The sequence below is a fragment of the Brachionichthys hirsutus genome, chromosome 12 (genome assembly GCF_040956055.1).
Source record: "Brachionichthys hirsutus isolate HB-005 chromosome 12, CSIRO-AGI_Bhir_v1, whole genome shotgun sequence".
NCBI classification, from domain to species: Eukaryota; Metazoa; Chordata; class Actinopteri; order Lophiiformes; family Brachionichthyidae; genus Brachionichthys; species Brachionichthys hirsutus.
The window spans coordinates 2,786,378-2,806,566 of NC_090908.1; the positions used below are offsets into that span (position 1 = coordinate 2,786,378).

The 20,189-nt window shown below is 43.9% G+C and overlaps 1 protein-coding gene across 1 annotated transcript; it reads left to right on the forward strand.

Moving 5' to 3' along the window:
• The first annotated feature begins 480 nt into the window (after nucleotides 1–480).
• pou2f1b (POU class 2 homeobox 1b) lies at nucleotides 481–14,537 on the forward strand. The gene is made up of 16 exons (XM_068746231.1): nucleotides 481–526; nucleotides 7,801–7,866; nucleotides 8,501–8,592; nucleotides 9,240–9,335; nucleotides 9,790–9,969; nucleotides 10,372–10,483; nucleotides 10,767–10,772; nucleotides 10,851–10,942; nucleotides 11,069–11,242; nucleotides 11,360–11,496; nucleotides 11,670–11,829; nucleotides 12,200–12,373; nucleotides 12,507–12,621; nucleotides 12,693–13,011; nucleotides 13,084–13,172; nucleotides 14,211–14,537. Exons 1-16 carry the CDS (start codon nucleotides 481–483, stop codon nucleotides 14,444–14,446), a joined length of 2,094 nt encoding a protein of 697 aa, XP_068602332.1. The 3' UTR covers nucleotides 14,447–14,537.
• The last annotated feature ends 5,652 nt before the right edge of the window (nucleotides 14,538–20,189 follow it).

The following is a 20,189-nucleotide window of genomic DNA, read 5'->3' on the forward strand; positions in this document are numbered from 1 at the left end:
TTTTTCATGGAAAGTACAATTGAATATTTGGTGCTTCTGGATTTGTGTGATGTGTGTATGTGTGTGTGTGTGTGTGGGCATTTTTATTATTAATAACTTTTTATTATTTTGAAAAATGTAACCTTTTTCATTCAATCAACGAGAATTGTAATTAAAGGGACAACTTATCGATTGCACGTCATCATTTATTAAACGATCATTAATAATATAAGGTGTTGATGAAAGAGCAAAAAGAAAACTAACAGACGCACAGATAAACAAACAAACAAACGTGAATAATCATGCAACCTTCTCCAACTCTTGCTGGCGGATTTAATAAGAGTTATATGATTATTTAAGTATGTAAATAAGGCAGCTCTCGCTACACCCCCGTTCACACCTCGCTGTGTTTTGCCCCGGAGCTCGTGAGTAGGCGCGTGTCTGCTCCCGTGCCCGCGTGCGTATGTAGTCAGGGCTGGGATTTAGGGTTAAATATTCAAAATGGCGGACGGAGGAGCAGCGAGTCAAGATGAGAGTTCAGGACCAGGTAATGATTACAGCATTTTACATATTCATACTCATATTCAAACTGTGTAACGCACAATGTCCGATAAACGGGGGAGAGATGCGCCACCGGCCGGCTCACGGTTCCGGGCGATTTGCGGCTCCGCTTTAGTTAGCGCGCAGCTAGCCAACAGTAGTTTGACAGAGGAGGAAACGAGCTAATGCAGTGCGACGGCAAATTACTTGGGAACATGCCTCCCCCCCCCTTTGTGTGATTAGACGTCTGTACGCCGCTACATATTCATACCTCTGTCGACAAATACAGTTTAGCATATTTTATTAGTAATCACTGATGTGACTGTGGTTCATATATTGACATTTATATGTTTCGCTAACGCAGTTTGATTCAAATGAAGATGCTAGCAACCTAGCATTAGCTCGCTTGCTAACGCTTGGCTTTTTTTTTTGTTGATGCGAACTGGCGTGCAGCTTTTGAGAGATGTTTGCATATTCATTTTGGCTAGCCGGATCGTGCCTGCGCTTTGTTTGTTTTCAAGCGCTGCTTGATGAGAATGAATCGAAATGTGGCTCGCATGGATTTCTTTAAACACACAGCTTCGGCTCGACGTGATTTTTTATAGCAAAGCGTTTTCCCTCAGCCTTTTGTGCTCGGCGCAGAGGAGCCATGGCAGCCTGTTGTGTTATTCATGCGGGCCTGCCTCAGCCGGAGTGCGGAGTTCAGCATATTCCATCAGCCGACGAGAAGTTTGTGCTCATCTTGCGCGGCGCAAAAACTCGTTGTTAACACTTTTATGACGGCAGTGATTTAAAAGCATTACTGAAAGAGAGTTTCTGCCTTTTCAAATATGAAACTTGTCCGAGAGGCGAGCGTGAAGCCCTTAACTTGGCACAGTCGCTTAGAAGCTAGCGTTTTTAGCTGTTAGCTGACGAAGATGATGCCAGGAGAGTTTTGTTGAAGGTGCTTTTTTTTTTTGTGCAGTTTGATTGAAGTTTTTCTGAGCATTAATGTGCTTTTAGTGGGAGTAATCTGGGATGGTGCTCCAACCTCATTAGTATGCGTTTGTCGAGTTATTTTTGTAACTATAATTGTCTTTACTTTATTTTAAATGTATTTTTTTCTCTCTGTTGTGGCCGTCTTTGTTCAGGAGTTTTGACTTGGCCTGTCTGTGCCCAATAGAAAATGTGTACCTGTATCCCCCAGGCACAGGGAGGGGTAGTGGGGCCCACTTCCGGAAGGCCACAATAAAAACAGGCAGGACATTCTTACTATTCATTCTGCTGCTTTCAAGGCCGGGCAAGACGCAGCTTGATGGCTCTTTTTCTATGCCATGGAGATAGCTTTGCTACTTAGTTTCAAAGGAGGTAGCCCAAACTGTAGCAATAACAGCACCTAGGATGGGATGATACTATCTCTGATACAGGAATGTTTAAGACGTGAAAGTATTTACACACTTGAGTATCATGACTTTATATTTTCTGATGGACGGCTACGGCAATAAGTGTATAGAACCATAATACCGCAGTAATGGTGTTCATGACCATCGTCACATAATTTGTACAATGTATTTAAGTCTTTTCTTGTTGAAAGAATGAGGAGTTCATATGTAGTTGAATGTGAATTATAAAAATATTGTCATGTTTTAGTCATTGGAATTGTCTTGGATTGTTTTCTATGTTTAAGGGCCACTGGATAAATAAATAAGAAATGGTCTGTTGCTCACTTCAGCTTCATTGTAAAGTGGAGGAAAGGTATTAATCATAAGCCTCGGGGCCTTCTTTAATGTGTGTAATTATTGTTATCTCCACAGAGAAGGATGAGTTAATTATATGAATGAATCATACTGATAAAGTAAGCTTGCACTGAACACACAATAATGTCCATATACTTAATGTTAATTGATTAACACTAAGGCTTGTTTCACTATTCTGCCAAAGGTTGCCAGAACACAAATGATCGATCATATGAGGTAGAAACACTCTGAGCTTGTAGTCGGTGCGTCTGCCAATGTTGGTACTCCGCTGAGATCTCCCTCAAACCAGACAAAGTGAACATGTTGGATTTCCAAATTTCAATTGCTGCACTTGGTTTTTGTTGTGCCAGGCTTGGCGTGAACTTGCTTTTGCACTAGTTATTTAGTATTTCTGTTCCCTAATTGTTGCACTTTGTTGTTGTTCTTTCTGACTCAAATGCAATAGCCTACTTTCTGTAAGCAATACGGCATAACTTAAAAATAAACTAGTTTTGCAAATTAGTTTGGAGAATAAATATTCCATCTACACAAGCAGAATTTTTAAGCCTCCTCAAAGGGGAGTGTATCCTTGTGTAACACTGACATGGTAGGTCCACATCTCTTATAAACCTGCAGGACAGAGTCCATTGGAATTACAGTCATGCTTTATAATCACATAATTTCTATCTTAATTTTACTTTTTATGTTTTAACCATGTTTCTTCTTGGTGATTTTAATGTTATTTTGCACATTAATCTGTGATAGAGATTGTGGTCATTCACATCAGTACAAATTCAGTGAATCCAGTAGAGGAACATCTATATCCTTGGTTACAAGCTATTAGGGCTGCAGCTATGGATTAATATATCAATTAATTGGATTGAAAAGAGGGACTTCAGTTCTATGAAGCTAGCATATACATTGCGTTAGCCGATTCTATCGATTTTACCTTGTTTCCGGTTGTTTGGATGATAAATGTGCTGGATGCTTCCTGTTTAAATGCTGCAACATCGATGTAGTACCGTTGTCATACGCCAGCTGTGTTTGACAGTGCAAACATTGCACCGCGTCCCAAATTTGTACATTTTCTGTCGTTTTCTTTGGACTCCTTCCCCTTTTTGTCCTTCATTGTCGTTCTTTTCTCCATCTTTCTCCACGCTCCCCGCCGCCGCCACACTGGACTGTGTTCACTCTGCATGCTCTGCCGCTCTTGGCTTTCCCACGGACATGCTCGGGCAGCTTCCCCTCTCGTGCGGAAATGAGCATCGTTTAAAGTTCCGGGCGGCGGCAGTTTATGGATGATTTTAATACGCAACGCTAATTAAACAAATCCTCGAGGGGACAGAATTGAATTTGAACCTTTTTTTTTTCTAATCGAATTACTCTATTTAATCGATGAATCATTGCAGCACTACATGCCATGTATTTTGCTAGTTATTCATGAAAGAAACGGCACATTTCTTCAGCGGGTTGGTGGTTGCAGTTAATGACCATCCCCTGGATATATGCTGCTTTTCCACCATGCTAAGAACAAAGTGCCAGAAAATACTGCCACAGCCCAATGATGGGGTGTGATACAGTTTTTAGAATGCATGTCAAATCAACCTCTATTGCTCTTTACATATCTACGACGGGCAGACGGGGACAACATGACCTGATTGCTTTATTTTTTTTTACCCATGGTCCCTCCTCACATCCTGTACACTGTAATTAGATGGGAGCTACGAGCACACTGCCCAAAGGCTGACGAGCAGAAATGTCCCCAACACAGCAGAATTACGATAATGAGAGGAAGATAGAGGCGCACACAGGGTCTCTGGAGATACTACCACGTACTTCTACCGGGTTATCCGTAATGATTGACATGTCATGCTGTTTTATGCTATTCGTGACCATATTTTGACAATGTGCTTACCATATAAGAGTGGTGCTGCTGGCGACACTTACATTTATAGTCTTTCGTTCTCTTCTTTGTCGTTGAGGATTTATACCGTTGTGATGTTTGTGGGGGGAAATTCTTTGAGAGTCACACCTGCTTTTGCAAGTTAAGACAGGATATATGCAACTGTAGCCCCTTGTGTGTCTTTGTGTGGTTTGTTTGAATAATTGAATTCAGCGTCATTTCTCGGCCTTATCAGTGTGTTTGGACAAAGTGTGGCTAATGTTCACGTGACTCGCTTGACTTTGAGTTTGGGACTGTTTGGCTTTGTTCCCATTTCTTGTGTGTGCCCTTCACTTACAGTCAGATTTCTTTACTGTACTTAAGTCATAAGTTATGGATCAACCACAGAGGAAGTTATGTGTGTGTGTGTCTTTTTGAAGGCGGTGCAGCCTTTGCCTGATAACGCATAACTTTCTGTGTGAACGCACCATTAGATTTATTCTTTGTGATGCAGATACACTCGGTAACTAAGTCGTAGTCCGTACCCTGACTGCATTGTTACATGGAGGGTCGGAGAGCTATTTCGCCCACAGTAGCGATAGGATCATATTGCAGGAATTTTGAGATTTACTGTAACACAGATGCAAACTATATTTTTAAAATTTATTTTCTAATTCAAGCCAAGAAAATATGTATGTTGTTTTAGAAAAAAAAAGATATATGCAGTCTTTCCAAAAAAGGAATAAGTAGCCTATTTTAATCAGTTAATTATATTAAGGAACACATGAGAAGTGATTTTGTCTTCCTCGCACTTAGGCTACTTTTCTCATTTAATTAGTTTTACAGTTCCACCCTCATTCTAGCCTCGTAGTTCCTTCATGAATATTCATTGATGTAAACACGGTTGTTATGAATAATGCATCATTTGCAGTAATAAATTCAGGACATGCCTCTGAAAGCACCAAGAAGGCCTCCATGAAGGCTCCAGTCAGACAAGCGTTTTCACTGGAAGAATACAATCATAACTAATCAGATGTGCGCCGCTGTTATCGGAGCAAATGGCTGCTGTTTTTGTCATTTTCAGTAAAGTGAGGAATTCCTGATTGAGCAAGAGCAAGAATGAAATGGCAAAGTAGAGCAGATAGATTAGCCGTTATCTGTAAAAATAGTATTAAGATAAATAACATTTTAATCTGTCCGGGAATTGTAAGAATTATTATGCACCTCATTTCTTATAGGTATGTTAAATAATGTAGAAAATTAATCCTATTCAGGGTAATAATTGGGTATGTGTTGTCCTCCGAGATGACAGAGTAAAATCGAGCTGCCGCATTTTTACAAACAATCATGTCTATGTTTAAGACGAAGAATATAGATAGTCGGGCCGAATGCAGATGTGCTTATTAAGTTTTGCTCTGTTTCATGTTGAATCTCTATTCACACTAACGGCTCTGCCTTATTCAGTCAGTCTTCCATATTACAACACTAATGAGCTACCTATTAAAATTCTAGGATGGCTGTATAATACATTGTTCCACTGCAGGGTTCGGCAAACTAGTCAACACAGTAAGAGCCCATGTGTTGACGGTCTCTATTGATTACTGCCTTTACATTTACTTGGCTGGTATTTCCACATTTGGTAACATACAAATGTTGACGTTTGAAAGCCAATCCCTTTCCAGATGTTCTACGCTTGTGGCATTGCTGGATCTCACAATGGAAATCCAGTGAGGTCAGGTTAGCACTTAACTTTAAAGAGAGGGGTAGGGACGGTAGGGTAGTATTCGGTTATTTTTTTAAAGTCAATGACATTCAAGCAGGAATAAGTCACCACACCTGTTGCATGCTAAAGTTAACGTATTATTCTAAGCGGCTTACTCTAAAATTAGACCAATTTAAGCCCGTAGGTTTATTAATCACAACAAGCATTTGGAAGTTATTGTTTGCTTATATATTTCTTCTTTTTGAGATTTTATGACAGGGGGGGGCAGGTTTGAACCCTTGTTTCCCCCCCTCAGTCCAGTGCTTGTGAGACTGCGTATGAGCATGCAGTGCATGTAAAGGCCTTTCGCCTGGCTGCAGGGTAAGTGAAGCGGTTGTTGTGGGATTTCGCTGGTAGACCTTCTCCTGCAGACCTCGGGTCAGTCATGCATTTCAGTCCAGTCATTCTGATTCACTGGACACCTGCCCAGCTCGTAGAAGTGTTGGGTTCCTGCTGCAGTAACTCTAGGAGCATGCCGCAAATGAATTTAAGAAAGCTTCAAGATGAAATGCTAATAAAATATAAAGCTAATCTACATATGCTAATCCTCAAACACTTCTTAAACATAGCTGCCGCAGCTTGCCACCCACACTCTCTCGTTCCTTGCTGTGGAATGCTTTAGCCATAGGGGTCCAGCAGTAATGACAGGCTTGAGGTGGATTAATGTGGAGTTATTTATTTCCGATTGAGTGAGCACCCCCCACCCCTCCCCCTCGTACCCCCTTTTGGTTTAGGCCTCCTCTCCACGCTGGAAATGCTCTAAATGAGCAGCTTTGGACTTTCTCTAATGCAATCCGCCCTGCTAACATGCGCAGACCATGGCCGTCAGGCATCACAATGCATTCTGGGATATCTTCAGCCTTTTACCTGTTCTTCCCTAATTAATTTTTAGCCATGCACTGGCACAACAATTGATCTAGTGCTGCTGCCTCCCGCTTGTCTCCAAGTGTTGGTTTGAGCACCTTTTTTCCATTTTGTGTATCACCCTTATTCCCCTGTTTTTTTTTTATCATCCTCCAAAAGCCATCCAATTAATATGCTAATGAGCTGATAAATATTTATGACGCTTTAAATTATGCAGAAAGCTTTCAGAGCCCGATGTGAAGTGCGTCGCTCGCAGGACTTCAAAGCCTTGCGTTTCTAACGAGGCAGGGGCTGATTTGCATACGGCTTTAATCAGCTGAATACTGATTGGGCTTCATTATGGAGTTGGAGGGAGGGGAGCAGAGCTGAAGGAGGCCGCCAGCTGCACTTGTCGTTTCATTCCAGCAAGCGAGGGAGAGGTTGAACTTTTTCAGAAGTACAGAGTCTTGGCACAGGAGAGAGAGAGAGGGGGGGGGGGGGAAGCGAGGAAAAGAGTGGGCAGAGCTATAAGAAAAGAGGGAAGGAGGGGGAAGGAGAGCTGTTTGCCGAAACCCTGTTGGCTTTCCCAGTGTGGGTATCTCGGTGAACCGGACTGTGGACGGTGGTGCTGTGTCTGTGCATCGGTTGTGTTAAACTCGGCTTGTTGCTCACATTGGCGAGTGGGAGGTGGAACGGAGTGCCGCCCACCCCGGTCGTTGTTTTGCCCGATACAGGCAGTTTTCGGTGATAATTCCAACCATGCTGGAAAATAAAAGTAGGTGAGTTGACTCTCGGACTGTGGTGGCGCTCGGCTGGATTCGGTCTTTGCTCGGCGTTCTTGTGTGACGTAGGAAAATGTTGATCTGGCGCATTTTTTACAAACAAGAATGACCTGTAGCGTCATCTGTCATAAAGGCTGTGACTGCAAATGCGATTGCATTGTGTTTGTGATTATTATTATTTTTCTTGCAATGTTGCTTGCCTGATGGATGACTGTGACGTGATGATTTTAGCAGTTATGGGATATACTGAAGTGATAAAACTGAGAACGCTTCTGTGTCTCTGTCTGGCTCTTCCAGATGCTAAAGTGAATAATCAGTCAGAAACTGCTAAATGTGCAATGGAAATTGGTGACGGAAATACCGGTGAGTGACTCCAGCTTTTATTATTTTTTTAAAGGCTGAAATTAGGATGTGCAAAGTTTGATCTCCTTATTCAACAGGTTTAATTATCATAATTATTTTTATTTAAATGCAGCACAATCTCAAAAATATTTATCTAATTAAAAGCTTTGCAGCTTTCCACGTTCTTTTTGAGCTGTTGTCAAATTAAGTGTAATTTCTCCTGTCATGGTGCGTCAATGATTCTGATTCAAACGATCATAATAATGGGTTCATTAAATACTCTTTTATTCTTTGAAAATCGGTTGAAGCCCACAGTGTTAAACTGTGTTTTGTGATTTACAAACCTGCGGTATGAACAGATTTATGCAGCAATATTGACTAGATAATTATTATTAGGTTCTCATTACTGTTGCTCCAAAAATCAGGTTCAGTTTTCCTTTTGTCTCAAATGACTTTGTCCTCCTTAATTTGCTTGTCCAGCTTCCCCGTGTGGCTCCCGGCTGTACGCGTCGCTTTTTATGTGTTAACCAAGATTTATTTCTAATGTCGCAGATGATGCTCAAGTTGCGTCACCATAAGAAAACATTTTGAACGCTCTTTTTATTTTATTTTATTTTATTACAGTATGATTCAGGAATTATGTTTGTGTCCCCAGGAATCCAGATCAATGGCTTGGATTTACACAGGCACACGGTGCCAACCTCAAGTGCAATCACTAATGCGCACGCACAAGCCATCCTCCAACAGGTAATGCACACGGGCACACGCTTTACCTTCAGAAACTTGTTCTTGTCCTCCTGTTGTGGAAGGAGTACCGGTATGTGTTAATGTACTGCTGCAAGGACTCCGGTTTCTTGTAGTTTTTTAAAGAAAGAAAGTGTGACGTTTGAGCAGCGCTAGAAGTAGAAAGAGTTCATTAAAATGAGCCAGGCTCTCCTTGAGTTGCTTGGCAACGAGGCAGATTAATCAACCCTGTATGCTAATTAGCTGCTCTGCAGTTGCTCGGAAACAGACGGCAGAGAGTATGCAAATCTCTGCAGAATTTACATGCACTGCATAACAGTTATTTTAATTAGTAGCTCGACTCTCCCCTCCCTTCTCATTCACTGTCCTTGTCTCTGAAGGGTGCAGACCAGTTTAAATGCCCGTTCTCTCACTTGTTTTTTAATTCAGATTCCTCCCAGCTCCTCAGGTTGCACTGACCTTTGATCATTTGTTTTTACTGTCATGATTTTTCTTCTGAATTAGGTGTGTTTCGTTCTCTTATAAAAAAACAAAGAGCTTGTTGTTATTTTTGACAACTATGCCACTAAATGAAGAGATATATTTCAACATGTTGAGTAATGCCTGCAGGACTCTTCTCTTAGCCCCGCTCTCTGTTTCACCTCCACTAGTCTAAATCAGAAGACTTGGGTGCTGCCCCGGCTTTCGTCCAGCAGGGCGTATTGCAGCAAACCCAGCTAATGTTGCCCGGGGGACAGATTGCTGGAGTAAGTGGCCCGATCCCTCATTGCTTTGCGCTAACGGCTGTGCACCGGGGGTGACGTCTCAACAGGGTCAGCCCTGGCTGAAAGACTGGGAGATGAAACGATCGCTTGCTCTCACCTTGGTGGCTAAGGCTGGTGTCTCTTCTGCCTGCCAGTTCATCCCAGTTTCATTCTTCAGTCTCAGTGGTGTGTGTGTTGTAAAGTAGTCTCGATCTGTATGCCGTGTCTGATCACGTTCTCCAATAGTGCAGCAAACCTGTCAATAAATGTGTGTCTCTTTATTGATTACTGAGTGACTCGTAACAACACGTCGAGAGGATGCGTCGCAAATCTTTTATGAAACGGATAACTTTGGGTATTGAAGCTCGGTTTTCGGGGAGAGGATGACCTCTTCTCATCTCTCCATCTCCCATGACGACGACGTTCCTCTGTCCGTCTCTGTCTCTCGACCCTTCAGTTGACCCTGAGCCCAGCGCAGCAACAGCTGCTGATCCAGCAGGCCCAAGCGCAGATCCTGGCCGCAGCCGTGCATCATTCAGCCAGCCAGCAGAACAGCACCACTGGGGCCAGCATCTCGGCCTCCGCAGCGACCCCCATTACCCAGCTGCCCCTGTCTCAGCCCATCCAGCTCGCCCCTGTAAGACACAGACACACGTACACCAGATGTTTGCAGCAGGAGCTCCAATGGACTATTTAATTTGAATACATTCCAGTTTAGTTTACATCTGGCTTTATAAATGTCAAATAATTCATTTCAGTTTGTATGTTATCCTAGACCCCCCCCCCCCCCCCATGGGTTAGCTTAATGTCCGGTTGTCTGTCTTTTCATGACAGCGAACTACCATAGAAATGTTGGTTTTTCTTTCATAGAAGCATGGAACATTATTACTGCATTATTAATTATTTTAATTTAATAATTAGGACTGATTCTTGGATTGATCCCACTCATTGCCGTGAAAGATCACAGCATTTAGAATCCGGGCTCATTGTTTCAGTGCTGTGGAGCTATACTGTAGTTTGCTGATGACTCCCTTCTCAGCAGCTGCAGCAGCAGAGCCTCGGTCTGTCTCAGTTTCTCCTGGTGCAGCCTGGCCACCCCATCGCTACGTCACTGCAGCCTCAGTTCATCATCTCACATGCACCCCAACAGAGTGAGTATTCCTTATAAGCGGTGGGTCAGAAAGCGAGTGGTAGGGATGACTGACAGGAAAAGACGCGTAATGATGAATGGAGATGAAGCGTTATAGCATCATGTGTGTTTGTATCCACATTGGAATTGAAATGTTTTCTCCATTGTCATTAGCGTTGATTTGAGTGCTTTTAGACGGCCGGAACGGATTAAATGGTTTTCGGTTATTTTATATGGGAGACATTTATTTGACATGCGGGTGAGTTGAGTCCAGAGCTCGGTCCAGAAACGATTTATACTCGTAGGTCAAGGTATTGCTGTATTACAATTCTCTATTGTTCATGGAAGCGTTCTTTAGTTCATATTATATTATCTTTCTCTCTCTGTAGGCATATTGCAAACCCAGAATCTTCTAACTCAACTACCTCCAAGCCAAGCTAACCTCCTGCCCACTCAACCAACCATCAGTCTTGCAAACCAGGTTCGCAGTGCTGCTAGTTTCTCTTATAAACACAGACTAAATGTGTGTCATTTATACTGCTAGCGGATGCGTTTTTTATCTGTACTTTATACGTAATGCCTATTTCTATATATTTTTTAATTTCAGCCTGCAACTCCAAACCGCACAACAGCAGCTACACCTATCCAGTCCCTACCCATCAGTCAGACACCCCCCAAACGGTTGGATACTCCCACTCTGGAGGAGCCCAGTGATCTGGAGGAACTGGAACAGTTTGCCAAGACCTTCAAGCAGAGGCGTATAAAACTGGGTTTTACACAGGTGTGTGTGTGTATAAAACAAATTGAATATATATGCTTTGTTGTTTTAATATCTGTGGATATCTTCCTTGTTGGCGTGAAATGAATTGTGTTGAACTCTTTCCCACCTCCTCACCAGGGCGATGTTGGCCTGGCTATGGGGAAGCTGTATGGAAATGACTTCAGCCAAACTACCATCTCTCGCTTTGAGGCCTTGAACTTGAGCTTTAAGAACATGTGCAAACTCAAGCCGTTGCTAGAGAAGTGGCTCAATGATGCAGGTTGGTCCCTGATACCCCCCCCCCCCCCCCCTTTAAAGAGTGAAGCAGCAGCAGCAGGAGGAGGGATGCTGTGATCGCCCTGCATCGGTTTTCGTTGTGTAATGATCAGTGGGCGGTGTGGGCTGTGCTTTACCTCGTCTTTACCTTCCTCCCCTTCCTTTGTGTCGGTGCTGTTTGTGCAGAGAACCTGACGTCTGACCAGGGCCTGTCCAACCCCAGTGGTCTGGGTTCCCCCGGCATGGGCATCGAGGGCATTAACCGCAGACGGAAGAAGAGGACTAGCATTGAGACCAACATCCGAGTGGCCTTAGAAAAGAGCTTTCTGGAGGTGAGGAACTCCTATTTAGTGATGCCTTTGAAAATATTAAAATTTACAGCAAAAGAAATATCAGAATCTCCCCCTTATTAATATTTTATTAAATATGTAAATACTTTTTTCTTCTAAAAACCCGCAGATGTATATTTATTATTCAGAATGGAGCAGTAAAAATAAAGGGAAGATTACAGATTGTAACAGTTACACAAAATATGAAACTATAGATATCAATAAGTACCGGTAAACTAATAAAGTCAGTGCCATCTAAAGCCTTTTGGTCACACTACCTAATGCTGATCGATGCTAGCTGGCAGTAACGAGCAGCATCCAGGAGTCTCCTCGGTGCTCACAGGGAATCCCTGGCTCTTTCGCCCTCTTCAAGCAGAACCAAAAACCTACCTCTGAAGAGATCGCGATGATCGCTGACCAGCTCAACATGGAGAAGGAGGTGATTCGGGTCTGGTTCTGCAATCGGCGGCAGAAAGAGAAGAGGATTAACCCTCCCAGCAGTGGCAACACCCCCATCAAAACCATCTTTACCCCCAGTAGCCCGTTGGTAAGGATGGACACGCGCTTTCAGAGATTTTCTACTGGAGGAGGACGGAATGTTTCTCTGTCTTTTGCCGCGGCTCTCTGGAGTGCGCTATTCCCGACTATTCTTTGTCATTCTCCGATGCTCTTTTGCCCAGGTGGCCAGCACTGCAAGCCTTGTGAGCAGTCCAAACATAAACACGCCCACCACCCTGACCGTAAACGCAGTGATGCCTCTCACCAGCACCAGCGTCTCCAGTCTGTCTTACACAGGTCTGCATGCGTGTGTTAAACGCACTGGATTGAATCGGGATTTAGGTTAACTCCGGATTCCTCTCTCAAAGGCTCAACGGTTGGAGCCACAAACACAGCGTCCGTCATCTCTTCTGCCCCGATGGTTACCACAGTAACCAGCTCTCCATCTTTAAGCCCACTGCCGACGACCATTCAGTCCACAACCGCAGAGGGCAAGGCTGGCATTCATGCGCAAACCATCGTCACCCAAGCGCCGACGTCCATAGCCACGTCCTTAGGAACGGGTCAGGTGATGGTGGCGGCGCCGGGGCTGTCCGCTGCGCTGCAGCCCACTAGCGCCAGCTTAGCTGCGATGGCTGCTGCTACGGGGCTCAACCCAGGGCTGATGACCTCCCAGTTTGCCCCAGGGTGTGTATTTGTCTTAACAAGCCCCCCGAATATTCCCCCGGTGGGGTGACTTAAATGTTTCTTTGTGTCCAGTAGCGCCCTCTTCAGTCTGACGCCTGGTGGCCTTGGCAGTGCGCTGAACCCCGCCCTCCTGAGCAATAGCACGCTAGCTACCATCCAAGGTGTGTACCAATGCTGTGAACACGAGCGATTGGGCAGATATTTTCCAATGAATCATCTAATGACCCAGTAGGTTGGGTCTCTATTACTTTCACTTTTTAAATAGGTTGCCTGACTCGGATCTACAGTCAGAAAACGGCGTGTCCTCGAGGGAGAATAGACAAACCTGCCAGCTAACTGCGTTCAAGCCACAGCTAACGTTGTTTGCTCTGCAGAGCATGTCGTAATGGTTCCCTTAATTCAACAAACGGGTGCAGATCTCTCAGCAACACCCAGATTTCATGCTCTGCTTAACGCCGAGAGAGGCGACAACAGGCGGCCTGTTTGATCACGCGCTGGCAAGTCATTTCAGTCGGTAGAACATCAGAGCCCGAGAGACTTTCTCAGATGAAGAGGTTTTTCTTAAGGCCAGGCCCGTCTGTCGTAGGTTTTGGTTTCTGAAACCTGTTTTATTACAGCTTGGTGCGCATTAAAGGCGATTTTAAAAATGAGCAGTAATTTGTGTCAATAAGTAAACGGCAGGAGCGCCAAACCCTGAAATCTGAACCGTCCTCCAGAACAGCGCGCAGACACGGCCAGCGTTCTTGCATTATTAATAAAACCTTTGCACGTGCGTACCCTGTTGGGCGCTTAAACAACAACATGGACGTTCTCCGGTGAAGTGCTCTTTTTAATGTTCAGCAGTCTTGTTGAGACTACAGCCGAGGACGACGTATCTTCATGCTGGTTTGTTTAGCCAGCCTTATCAGAGTAAATACACTGAGTAACCACGGTGTCATATTACATTCTGATCAAAATCAGCTTATTGGTTTACAATCAGCAAACACACGATTTATTAAAACGACCAAAGAAATTACAAGAATCTATTCATGCACACAATGATATCCGTCAGTTTGATAACGTTTACATGTTGTTGTTGTGTATTTTTAAAATACAGGCCAGACCCATGAGACTTGGAGAATCATTTGAATCGTTTTTATTTATTCTTCTGTTTTCAAAGAGATTCCTTTCTGCACCGACTTTTCTATCTTTGTCTCCAGCTCTGGCTTCAGGCACAATCCCCATCACGTCTCTGGATGGCAGCAACCTGCTGTTCGCCAACGCCTCCGGCGGCGGCTCGCCCAACCTGCTGACCACGCCGCTCTTCCTGAACCCCGTTAGCCTGGTGTCGGCGGGGGCGGGGCTGCAGCTCACTGCTGATGCCCATCATCAAGCCAACTCGGTCGCCGTGCCCGTGCAGGCCTCGACCATCGCCGCTGCCTCCAAGGCACAGTGAAACCAGTCGGGCCACGTCCCCAAACGAGTGGCTCACTTCTCACGTGCACTGTTCCCGTTGCACCATGTAGGGAATAGTGAGGTCATTCGAGATAGGCTCTGCGCTTCACTAGCCACCCCGCATTCTTTCCATTATATCTATCATTATTTAATCGTTTTGCTGCCACCAAAAAAAGAACGGCCTCAAATGAGTCTGGGCTTGTCTTTCTTATTTTTTTCTTGTCTTTTCTGATTCTTGGATGTTTCTTTTCCGTCGTCAGACGTCCACCGCTGCTGGCCTGGCACTCGTCATGAACCTCGACACGTGTCTAGGAAGAGAAATGTCCTCAGCGCCGTCGAGCTGCTCACATTTTGTATATACACACACTTGTATGTCCTCCTATTCCCAGGCTATACCTTTCTCTGAAACACTTCTCACATTCAACCTAAACTGATTTAATAATGTCAAAATAATCATTTCTTCATCACTAATGGGGATTTGTGTAGTTTCAAAGAGCTCTTGTTTTTGGACAGGCCTTGATGTAAATCATATCAAAGTTATATTGTCGAGATTTTCTTTCTTTTATCTTTGCTGTCTATATTTTTTTTTTCCCCCAGAACTTTGTAAGTCTAATATTAAGTTAAGATTTAACTTTCTATTTTTTTAAATAGTGGTTATAAGGCTTTAAAAACAAGTAATAAGTGGCCGATATAAGGTTATCATTGCTTTAAGGGTTGGAGGGACCAGATGGGTCTCTCCGAGTCTCTCTTTCTGGAAACACTGACTTTGCATTCTGCTGCAGTGGCGACAAAGCCACAGAGCTTTTTGTAAAATAGGTCCGTATTAAAGAAAATGACTGAAAAGGTTTCGCTGAGAGCTTTGGATCGAGCTGCAGATGTGCAGTTCCATGTCCGATCGAGGGTGATTTGCTTTGGATAACGGTAGAGGTTAGGAGTCTGCATGTGTTGTCTGCAGCTGACCGGTCTGGTTTGAGGAAGACTTGTTGGGCTTTCGGTTTTCTACCAAAGCTACGGTGGCGTTGGCTGCGTGAGGTTATTGTCATTATTTTCTTTTTTTTAATAGTAGGACCGTCGTATCTACTTGTGCACAGTATCTGTACCAAAAAAACTGGATTGACGAGCTGCAAGTCTGCCTGTTTCGGGAAGAATGACATTCTGTCTTTTTGTTGTCTGCAGTCATTTTGACTGGCTTACGTACTTTAAGATATACCAAAAATATTTGTTCAAATAATTGCTGTGTGTAATCGGTGTAGATTTAGTCTATTCGATATATTTATGGGTGCAGAATCTCTCTTCATTGTCAACGGAATATAGAAATGCAATATTTTGATGATCAATTTCCAAAGATGACCTTTTTTTAAAAAGTAATCTGACAACACGTCTCAGCTCAATGTTTCAATTGGCAGCGCAACCAAACGTAAGTGGAGGGGTCAGCGGGTTACCCTCCATCTCTGTCGGAGTTCTCTCATCGCTGGGGCCTTTTCTTTGAGGCATTTAATGCAATGCTTTCCTTCTCATCTATTTTTGCCATTTTGGTAGCAGTTTTGGACTTTTCCGAAGCGTATTGGAAAGTTTCACGTTTCTGGTTTTGTACTAATATACAGCCATAAAACAACAGCTTGAACCAAAGGGGTTTTCCTCAGTAGTTGATGTGCCTGTCTGCGCACATAGGTTTGCTTTTCACATAATCTCTACTCTCCACACTGCTGTAAAAAGCCCCCCCCCCCCCAACTGAGTTGGTACCTGATATTTCAGATTCGGTGCTGCTGGATAAAGAACTTTTAGCTTTACCAACCCTCTGCTGAGACTCCTAGTGGCGTTGAGCCGGGTTGAGGCCCCGCGTGCTTTGCGATAGCTTTATGACTGCATCTTGTGAAAATCAGGGCGTGTGGTTAGACCCTCCTATCCCGAGGGGGGGGGGGGGGGGGGGGGGCGCCCATGTAAAAGCATAGATCTGATCATTAGATGACTTCCTACACCTCTTCTCAGCACCGGCATGTAAGAAGCGACGTGCTGCTCCCCAAACGTGGATGTGAAGTACGTTTAAAACCTGCCCGGCGCTGCGCTTCGCATTCAGCTCAATCCTGCAGAAGAGAAGCGTCGCGCTGCTGCTTCTGAATGCAGGTGAAACCGCTAAGACTGAAAAAGCAGCGCGCGGCGTCCCCGATGTCCTTCGGTGTCCTTCTTTTCTGTCGTTGGATTACTTTGACTGAATATACCTCAGCAGCACTTAAACATAAGGTTCACCGTTCTACATTTCTGTTTCTAGAACAGTGTAGAATGTATAACTACTGTCTGGCTCTGCATTTAAAGTTTATACGGTTGAACCATGCATAGGAACCATACATAAACGACAACCTACTACTGCTATTTTCTAGTACTACTATTTGTGGGGTATTTCCAGGTTTAGATGTTCTTTTGCCAAAGTGAAAGCCTTTCTGTGCAGCTAGGCGGATGTCTGGCCGCTCCTGTTGCTCGGTTCCCCCTCTCAGCCGCAGCAGGACGCTCCCGTCCTTCTCCAGTGCCGTTTGTCGTTACAAAAAGAGTTGAGCATGTGCTAGCAAGGGGAAGCAGTCGCTAACGGCACCGTAATGTGTTACTGAAATATTTATCTGAGGAAAGACTTAAGAATTAGAGGAAAGGTCTTTTCTTGATTCTTGACATAAATATATATATGAACCCTTGTAAGATATTCATATTTTATATTTCAACTAGTACGTTATCAAGACTGAATGTAGTGTTTATCAAACATGAACAAAATCCCCCTAAATTTTTCTTTTTATGATTGCAAAATCAAATTTTTTTTAAAAACTGTCTAGACCAAAAAAATGAGAGCTGAAGTCTGCGACCAGACCTTTGTGGCGTGAGACGGGGACACTCGTCTGTCCCGTCTCTGTAAGGTGTCTTCAACAGGAGGGGCTTTCTCAGGCGCTCCTGAGTCTGACATCTGATCTGAATCTTCAAGAGTTTGTTTTCTGTCTTTGGTGTCGGTGTGGACTTTATGTGTTGTGCTGTCTTTAACAATCATTTGATTTTATATATATATATATATATATATTACTTTATGCCTTTTAATTGTTTTGTATAGTGTGAGAGGACAAGATCACTGGCTTTCTTAGTTTGACAAAGATTAACATTATCATTTATGCCTTATTGTGATGTAGAAGACATGAGCATTGTTGTGTGTGTGTGTGTGTGTGTGTGAGAGGCATTGTTTTCACTGAAACAGTACAGAGTACTTTGGGTGTTTTGGATGGCGATTATGTTGGTACCTGTGGTTTTTAGGTGTGACTTGGACAGGTGGAAGATACCTGTGTGTAAAGCTTTCCTAATAATCCCAGCAGAGAGAAGAGGGAGGGCAGTCTACAAACCATTATGGTGCATTTTTCCATCTTTTTTTTTTTTCAAGAAATGGTGAAACACGAGAGTACTTATTTTAGAGGGGGGGGGGGGGGGGGGGCTCTACTGATGAACTAAAGCCTTTCAGCAAGTCTGGGCTGGGCTTCTAGAGGGAAAGCCGCAGCTTGTCGTCGTCTGGGTGAATTACTATCAGCTGATGATCCTTTTGGCCCTGGCTTGATTTGAAGGCTTTGTTTTCATGATGTGATCGACAGATGAGTTCTTGTGGATCAGCCGTGCCTGATATTGTAGTAAGTAGGTCCGCTGGTTGGCAGAGGAGGAGCAGGGCACCGGTAAGGCAAAAGGAGCTGTTGTATACCTCATTTCTAACTCGAGACTGAGTGAAACCTGCTTTAATCAAAAAATATTTAAAATAAAATTCACAAAAAAAGGAAAATACACAAGGTTGTGTCAGTGGAGAAGCCCGTTCACACCTGTGCTCTGTGGAGGATTGAGAACCGTATCACCACTAGGGGGAGACAATACACACCAGTACTCATGATTGTCTGCTGTTACTTTACCTGGATGTTCTATGCTGCACGCTGATGAGTCTCAACGTTGGATGGAAAAACAAATGTAGTGATAAATGTAGTTTTAATGTATAATAATATATTTGTGTGTTTTTTTTCTCCCTTTACCACGAGTTAAAATGTGCTTTTAAGCATCCCTCTGTTTGAACACTTTAAGTTTGACAATCCTGTCTTTGCCCCCACCCTGGTCGGGGACAGGTTTGTGTGTCCACCCGATGGTGTGCCGTTGCAACCTGCTCGCTCTCCTGTGGTAACAACATTAACCAAAGATTTCTAACTTGATTGTACACGAACGGCTTTATCTCCCCCCCCCCCCCCCCCCCTGCCTCACTGCTCGGCATCAAATCCCGGCCGAGTCCTCGGCCCACCTGTGCTGACTTTGCTTTTTTGCTGCACGCGAATGTGTATCTGCCTGGAAATGCTCCGGCATCACGTCGTTGCCGGGGTTACAGTGCCTGTGGGCGGGGATCGGAGAGGGTTGGGCAGGGACTGAACGGGCTTCTCCTACAGGCGCGAACCAATCTGGTTGTAGCTGGGTGATGCTTGTTAACACACACTGAGGGTCAGTCCTGTGCGCACTGTACATGCTCAGGACTCTGAATGTTCGTCTGTCTTAAGCACTGTTGCTAGGACACACCCCCCCCCCCCCCCCCACGACACTTTCTCTCCTGGACTCTGGTGAAAATGCTTTCCAGTGTATTTGTCTCTTCCTCATCATCTGTGTCCCAGGACGTTAACCCCGTAGTCTCCAGGGATCCACAACCTGCAGTCGCCACAGCCCACTGCTCCTCTGCTCCTCCCTTTGACATCGCCTCTTCACTACAGACTCTGCTCTGCTGTGACACTATGCATCATGGTCCCTCACTCGGCATGGACTGTGTCCCTCCGGCTCAGAACTCTGGCCGGCGGGCTTCAGTGACACTTTGTTTAAATGCTTTACTCCAAGTGAGGTGGTAGGACCTCACAAGCGCTATCCCAAAGCAAAAAATCCAAATATCTAACTTTTGACAAATGCAGATACCAAAGATATCTCTCTGTCCTGTATCGTTCGCTGGTTTCTTTCCCTTCCTCCCTGCAGCATGTGTATGAAGAGACGAACCCAGCACTGGCTTTAGTCCTAGCCTCAGTAATTCCAAAGCTTAGATGTATATTTTGGTATATTTCTGAGAAAAAACTTGTGTGAAAATCTTCTGTTTGTTTGTTGTAATCTCTTTTCTCTGTAACAGCATGGAACTACTCTCAGAACTGTCTTACTCTTGGTAGATTAAAGATAGTATTTTTGTATGTTTTTGGGTGTGTTGTGTGATTTTAAGTTCACAGCCCAAGTGACCACAGCTTTTAATGAGGGAAACAAATAATACAAAAATAAAAACACACGATGTGCATATTATGACTGTATCTCAGAAATGAATTCTGTATTGGAAGCTTGAGCTCCTCTAAAGAATTGTGTCCTAGATTTTTCTATTTGACTTTCTCCTGTTCTGCATTTCAAATTGTCTTCCCAGGACTCTGATGTAAAGAGCTCTGGTTTCCATCATGGGCACCACTGAGGGACGCTTCCTGATCTGACATAAAAAAAAACCCAAATAAAACAAACCCCGCCCCCCAGTCATGATGGCATAGAACTGAAAGATTGTGTAGGAGTTTAAGTATGTGAATTGGGATACATAGTAGATTTTGATGCATTTGTCTGCTGTATTTTTGTTGGTTTTGTTTTTATACACATATACAGATACTCTTTTACCGTTGATGTACAGTTCTCTTTTGTTGTAAACATCATTAAACCGTTTTCCAAGTGTTTTGACATTTGCTTTT

What these genes read in the sequence shown, in the direction of transcription:
- pou2f1b (XM_068746231.1), top strand. Translation starts at nt 481, where the DNA reads ATGGCGGACGGAGGAGCAGCGAGTCAAGATGAGAGTTCAGGACCAG. An exon ending in CCATCAGTCTTGCAAACCAG is followed by an intron (nt 10,943 to 11,068) that starts GTTCGCAGTGCT and finishes TTTTAATTTCAG; the next exon opens with CCTGCAACTCCAAACCGCAC. An exon ending in CTCCAGTCTGTCTTACACAG is followed by an intron (nt 12,622 to 12,692) that starts GTCTGCATGCGT and finishes CCTCTCTCAAAG; the next exon opens with GCTCAACGGTTGGAGCCACA.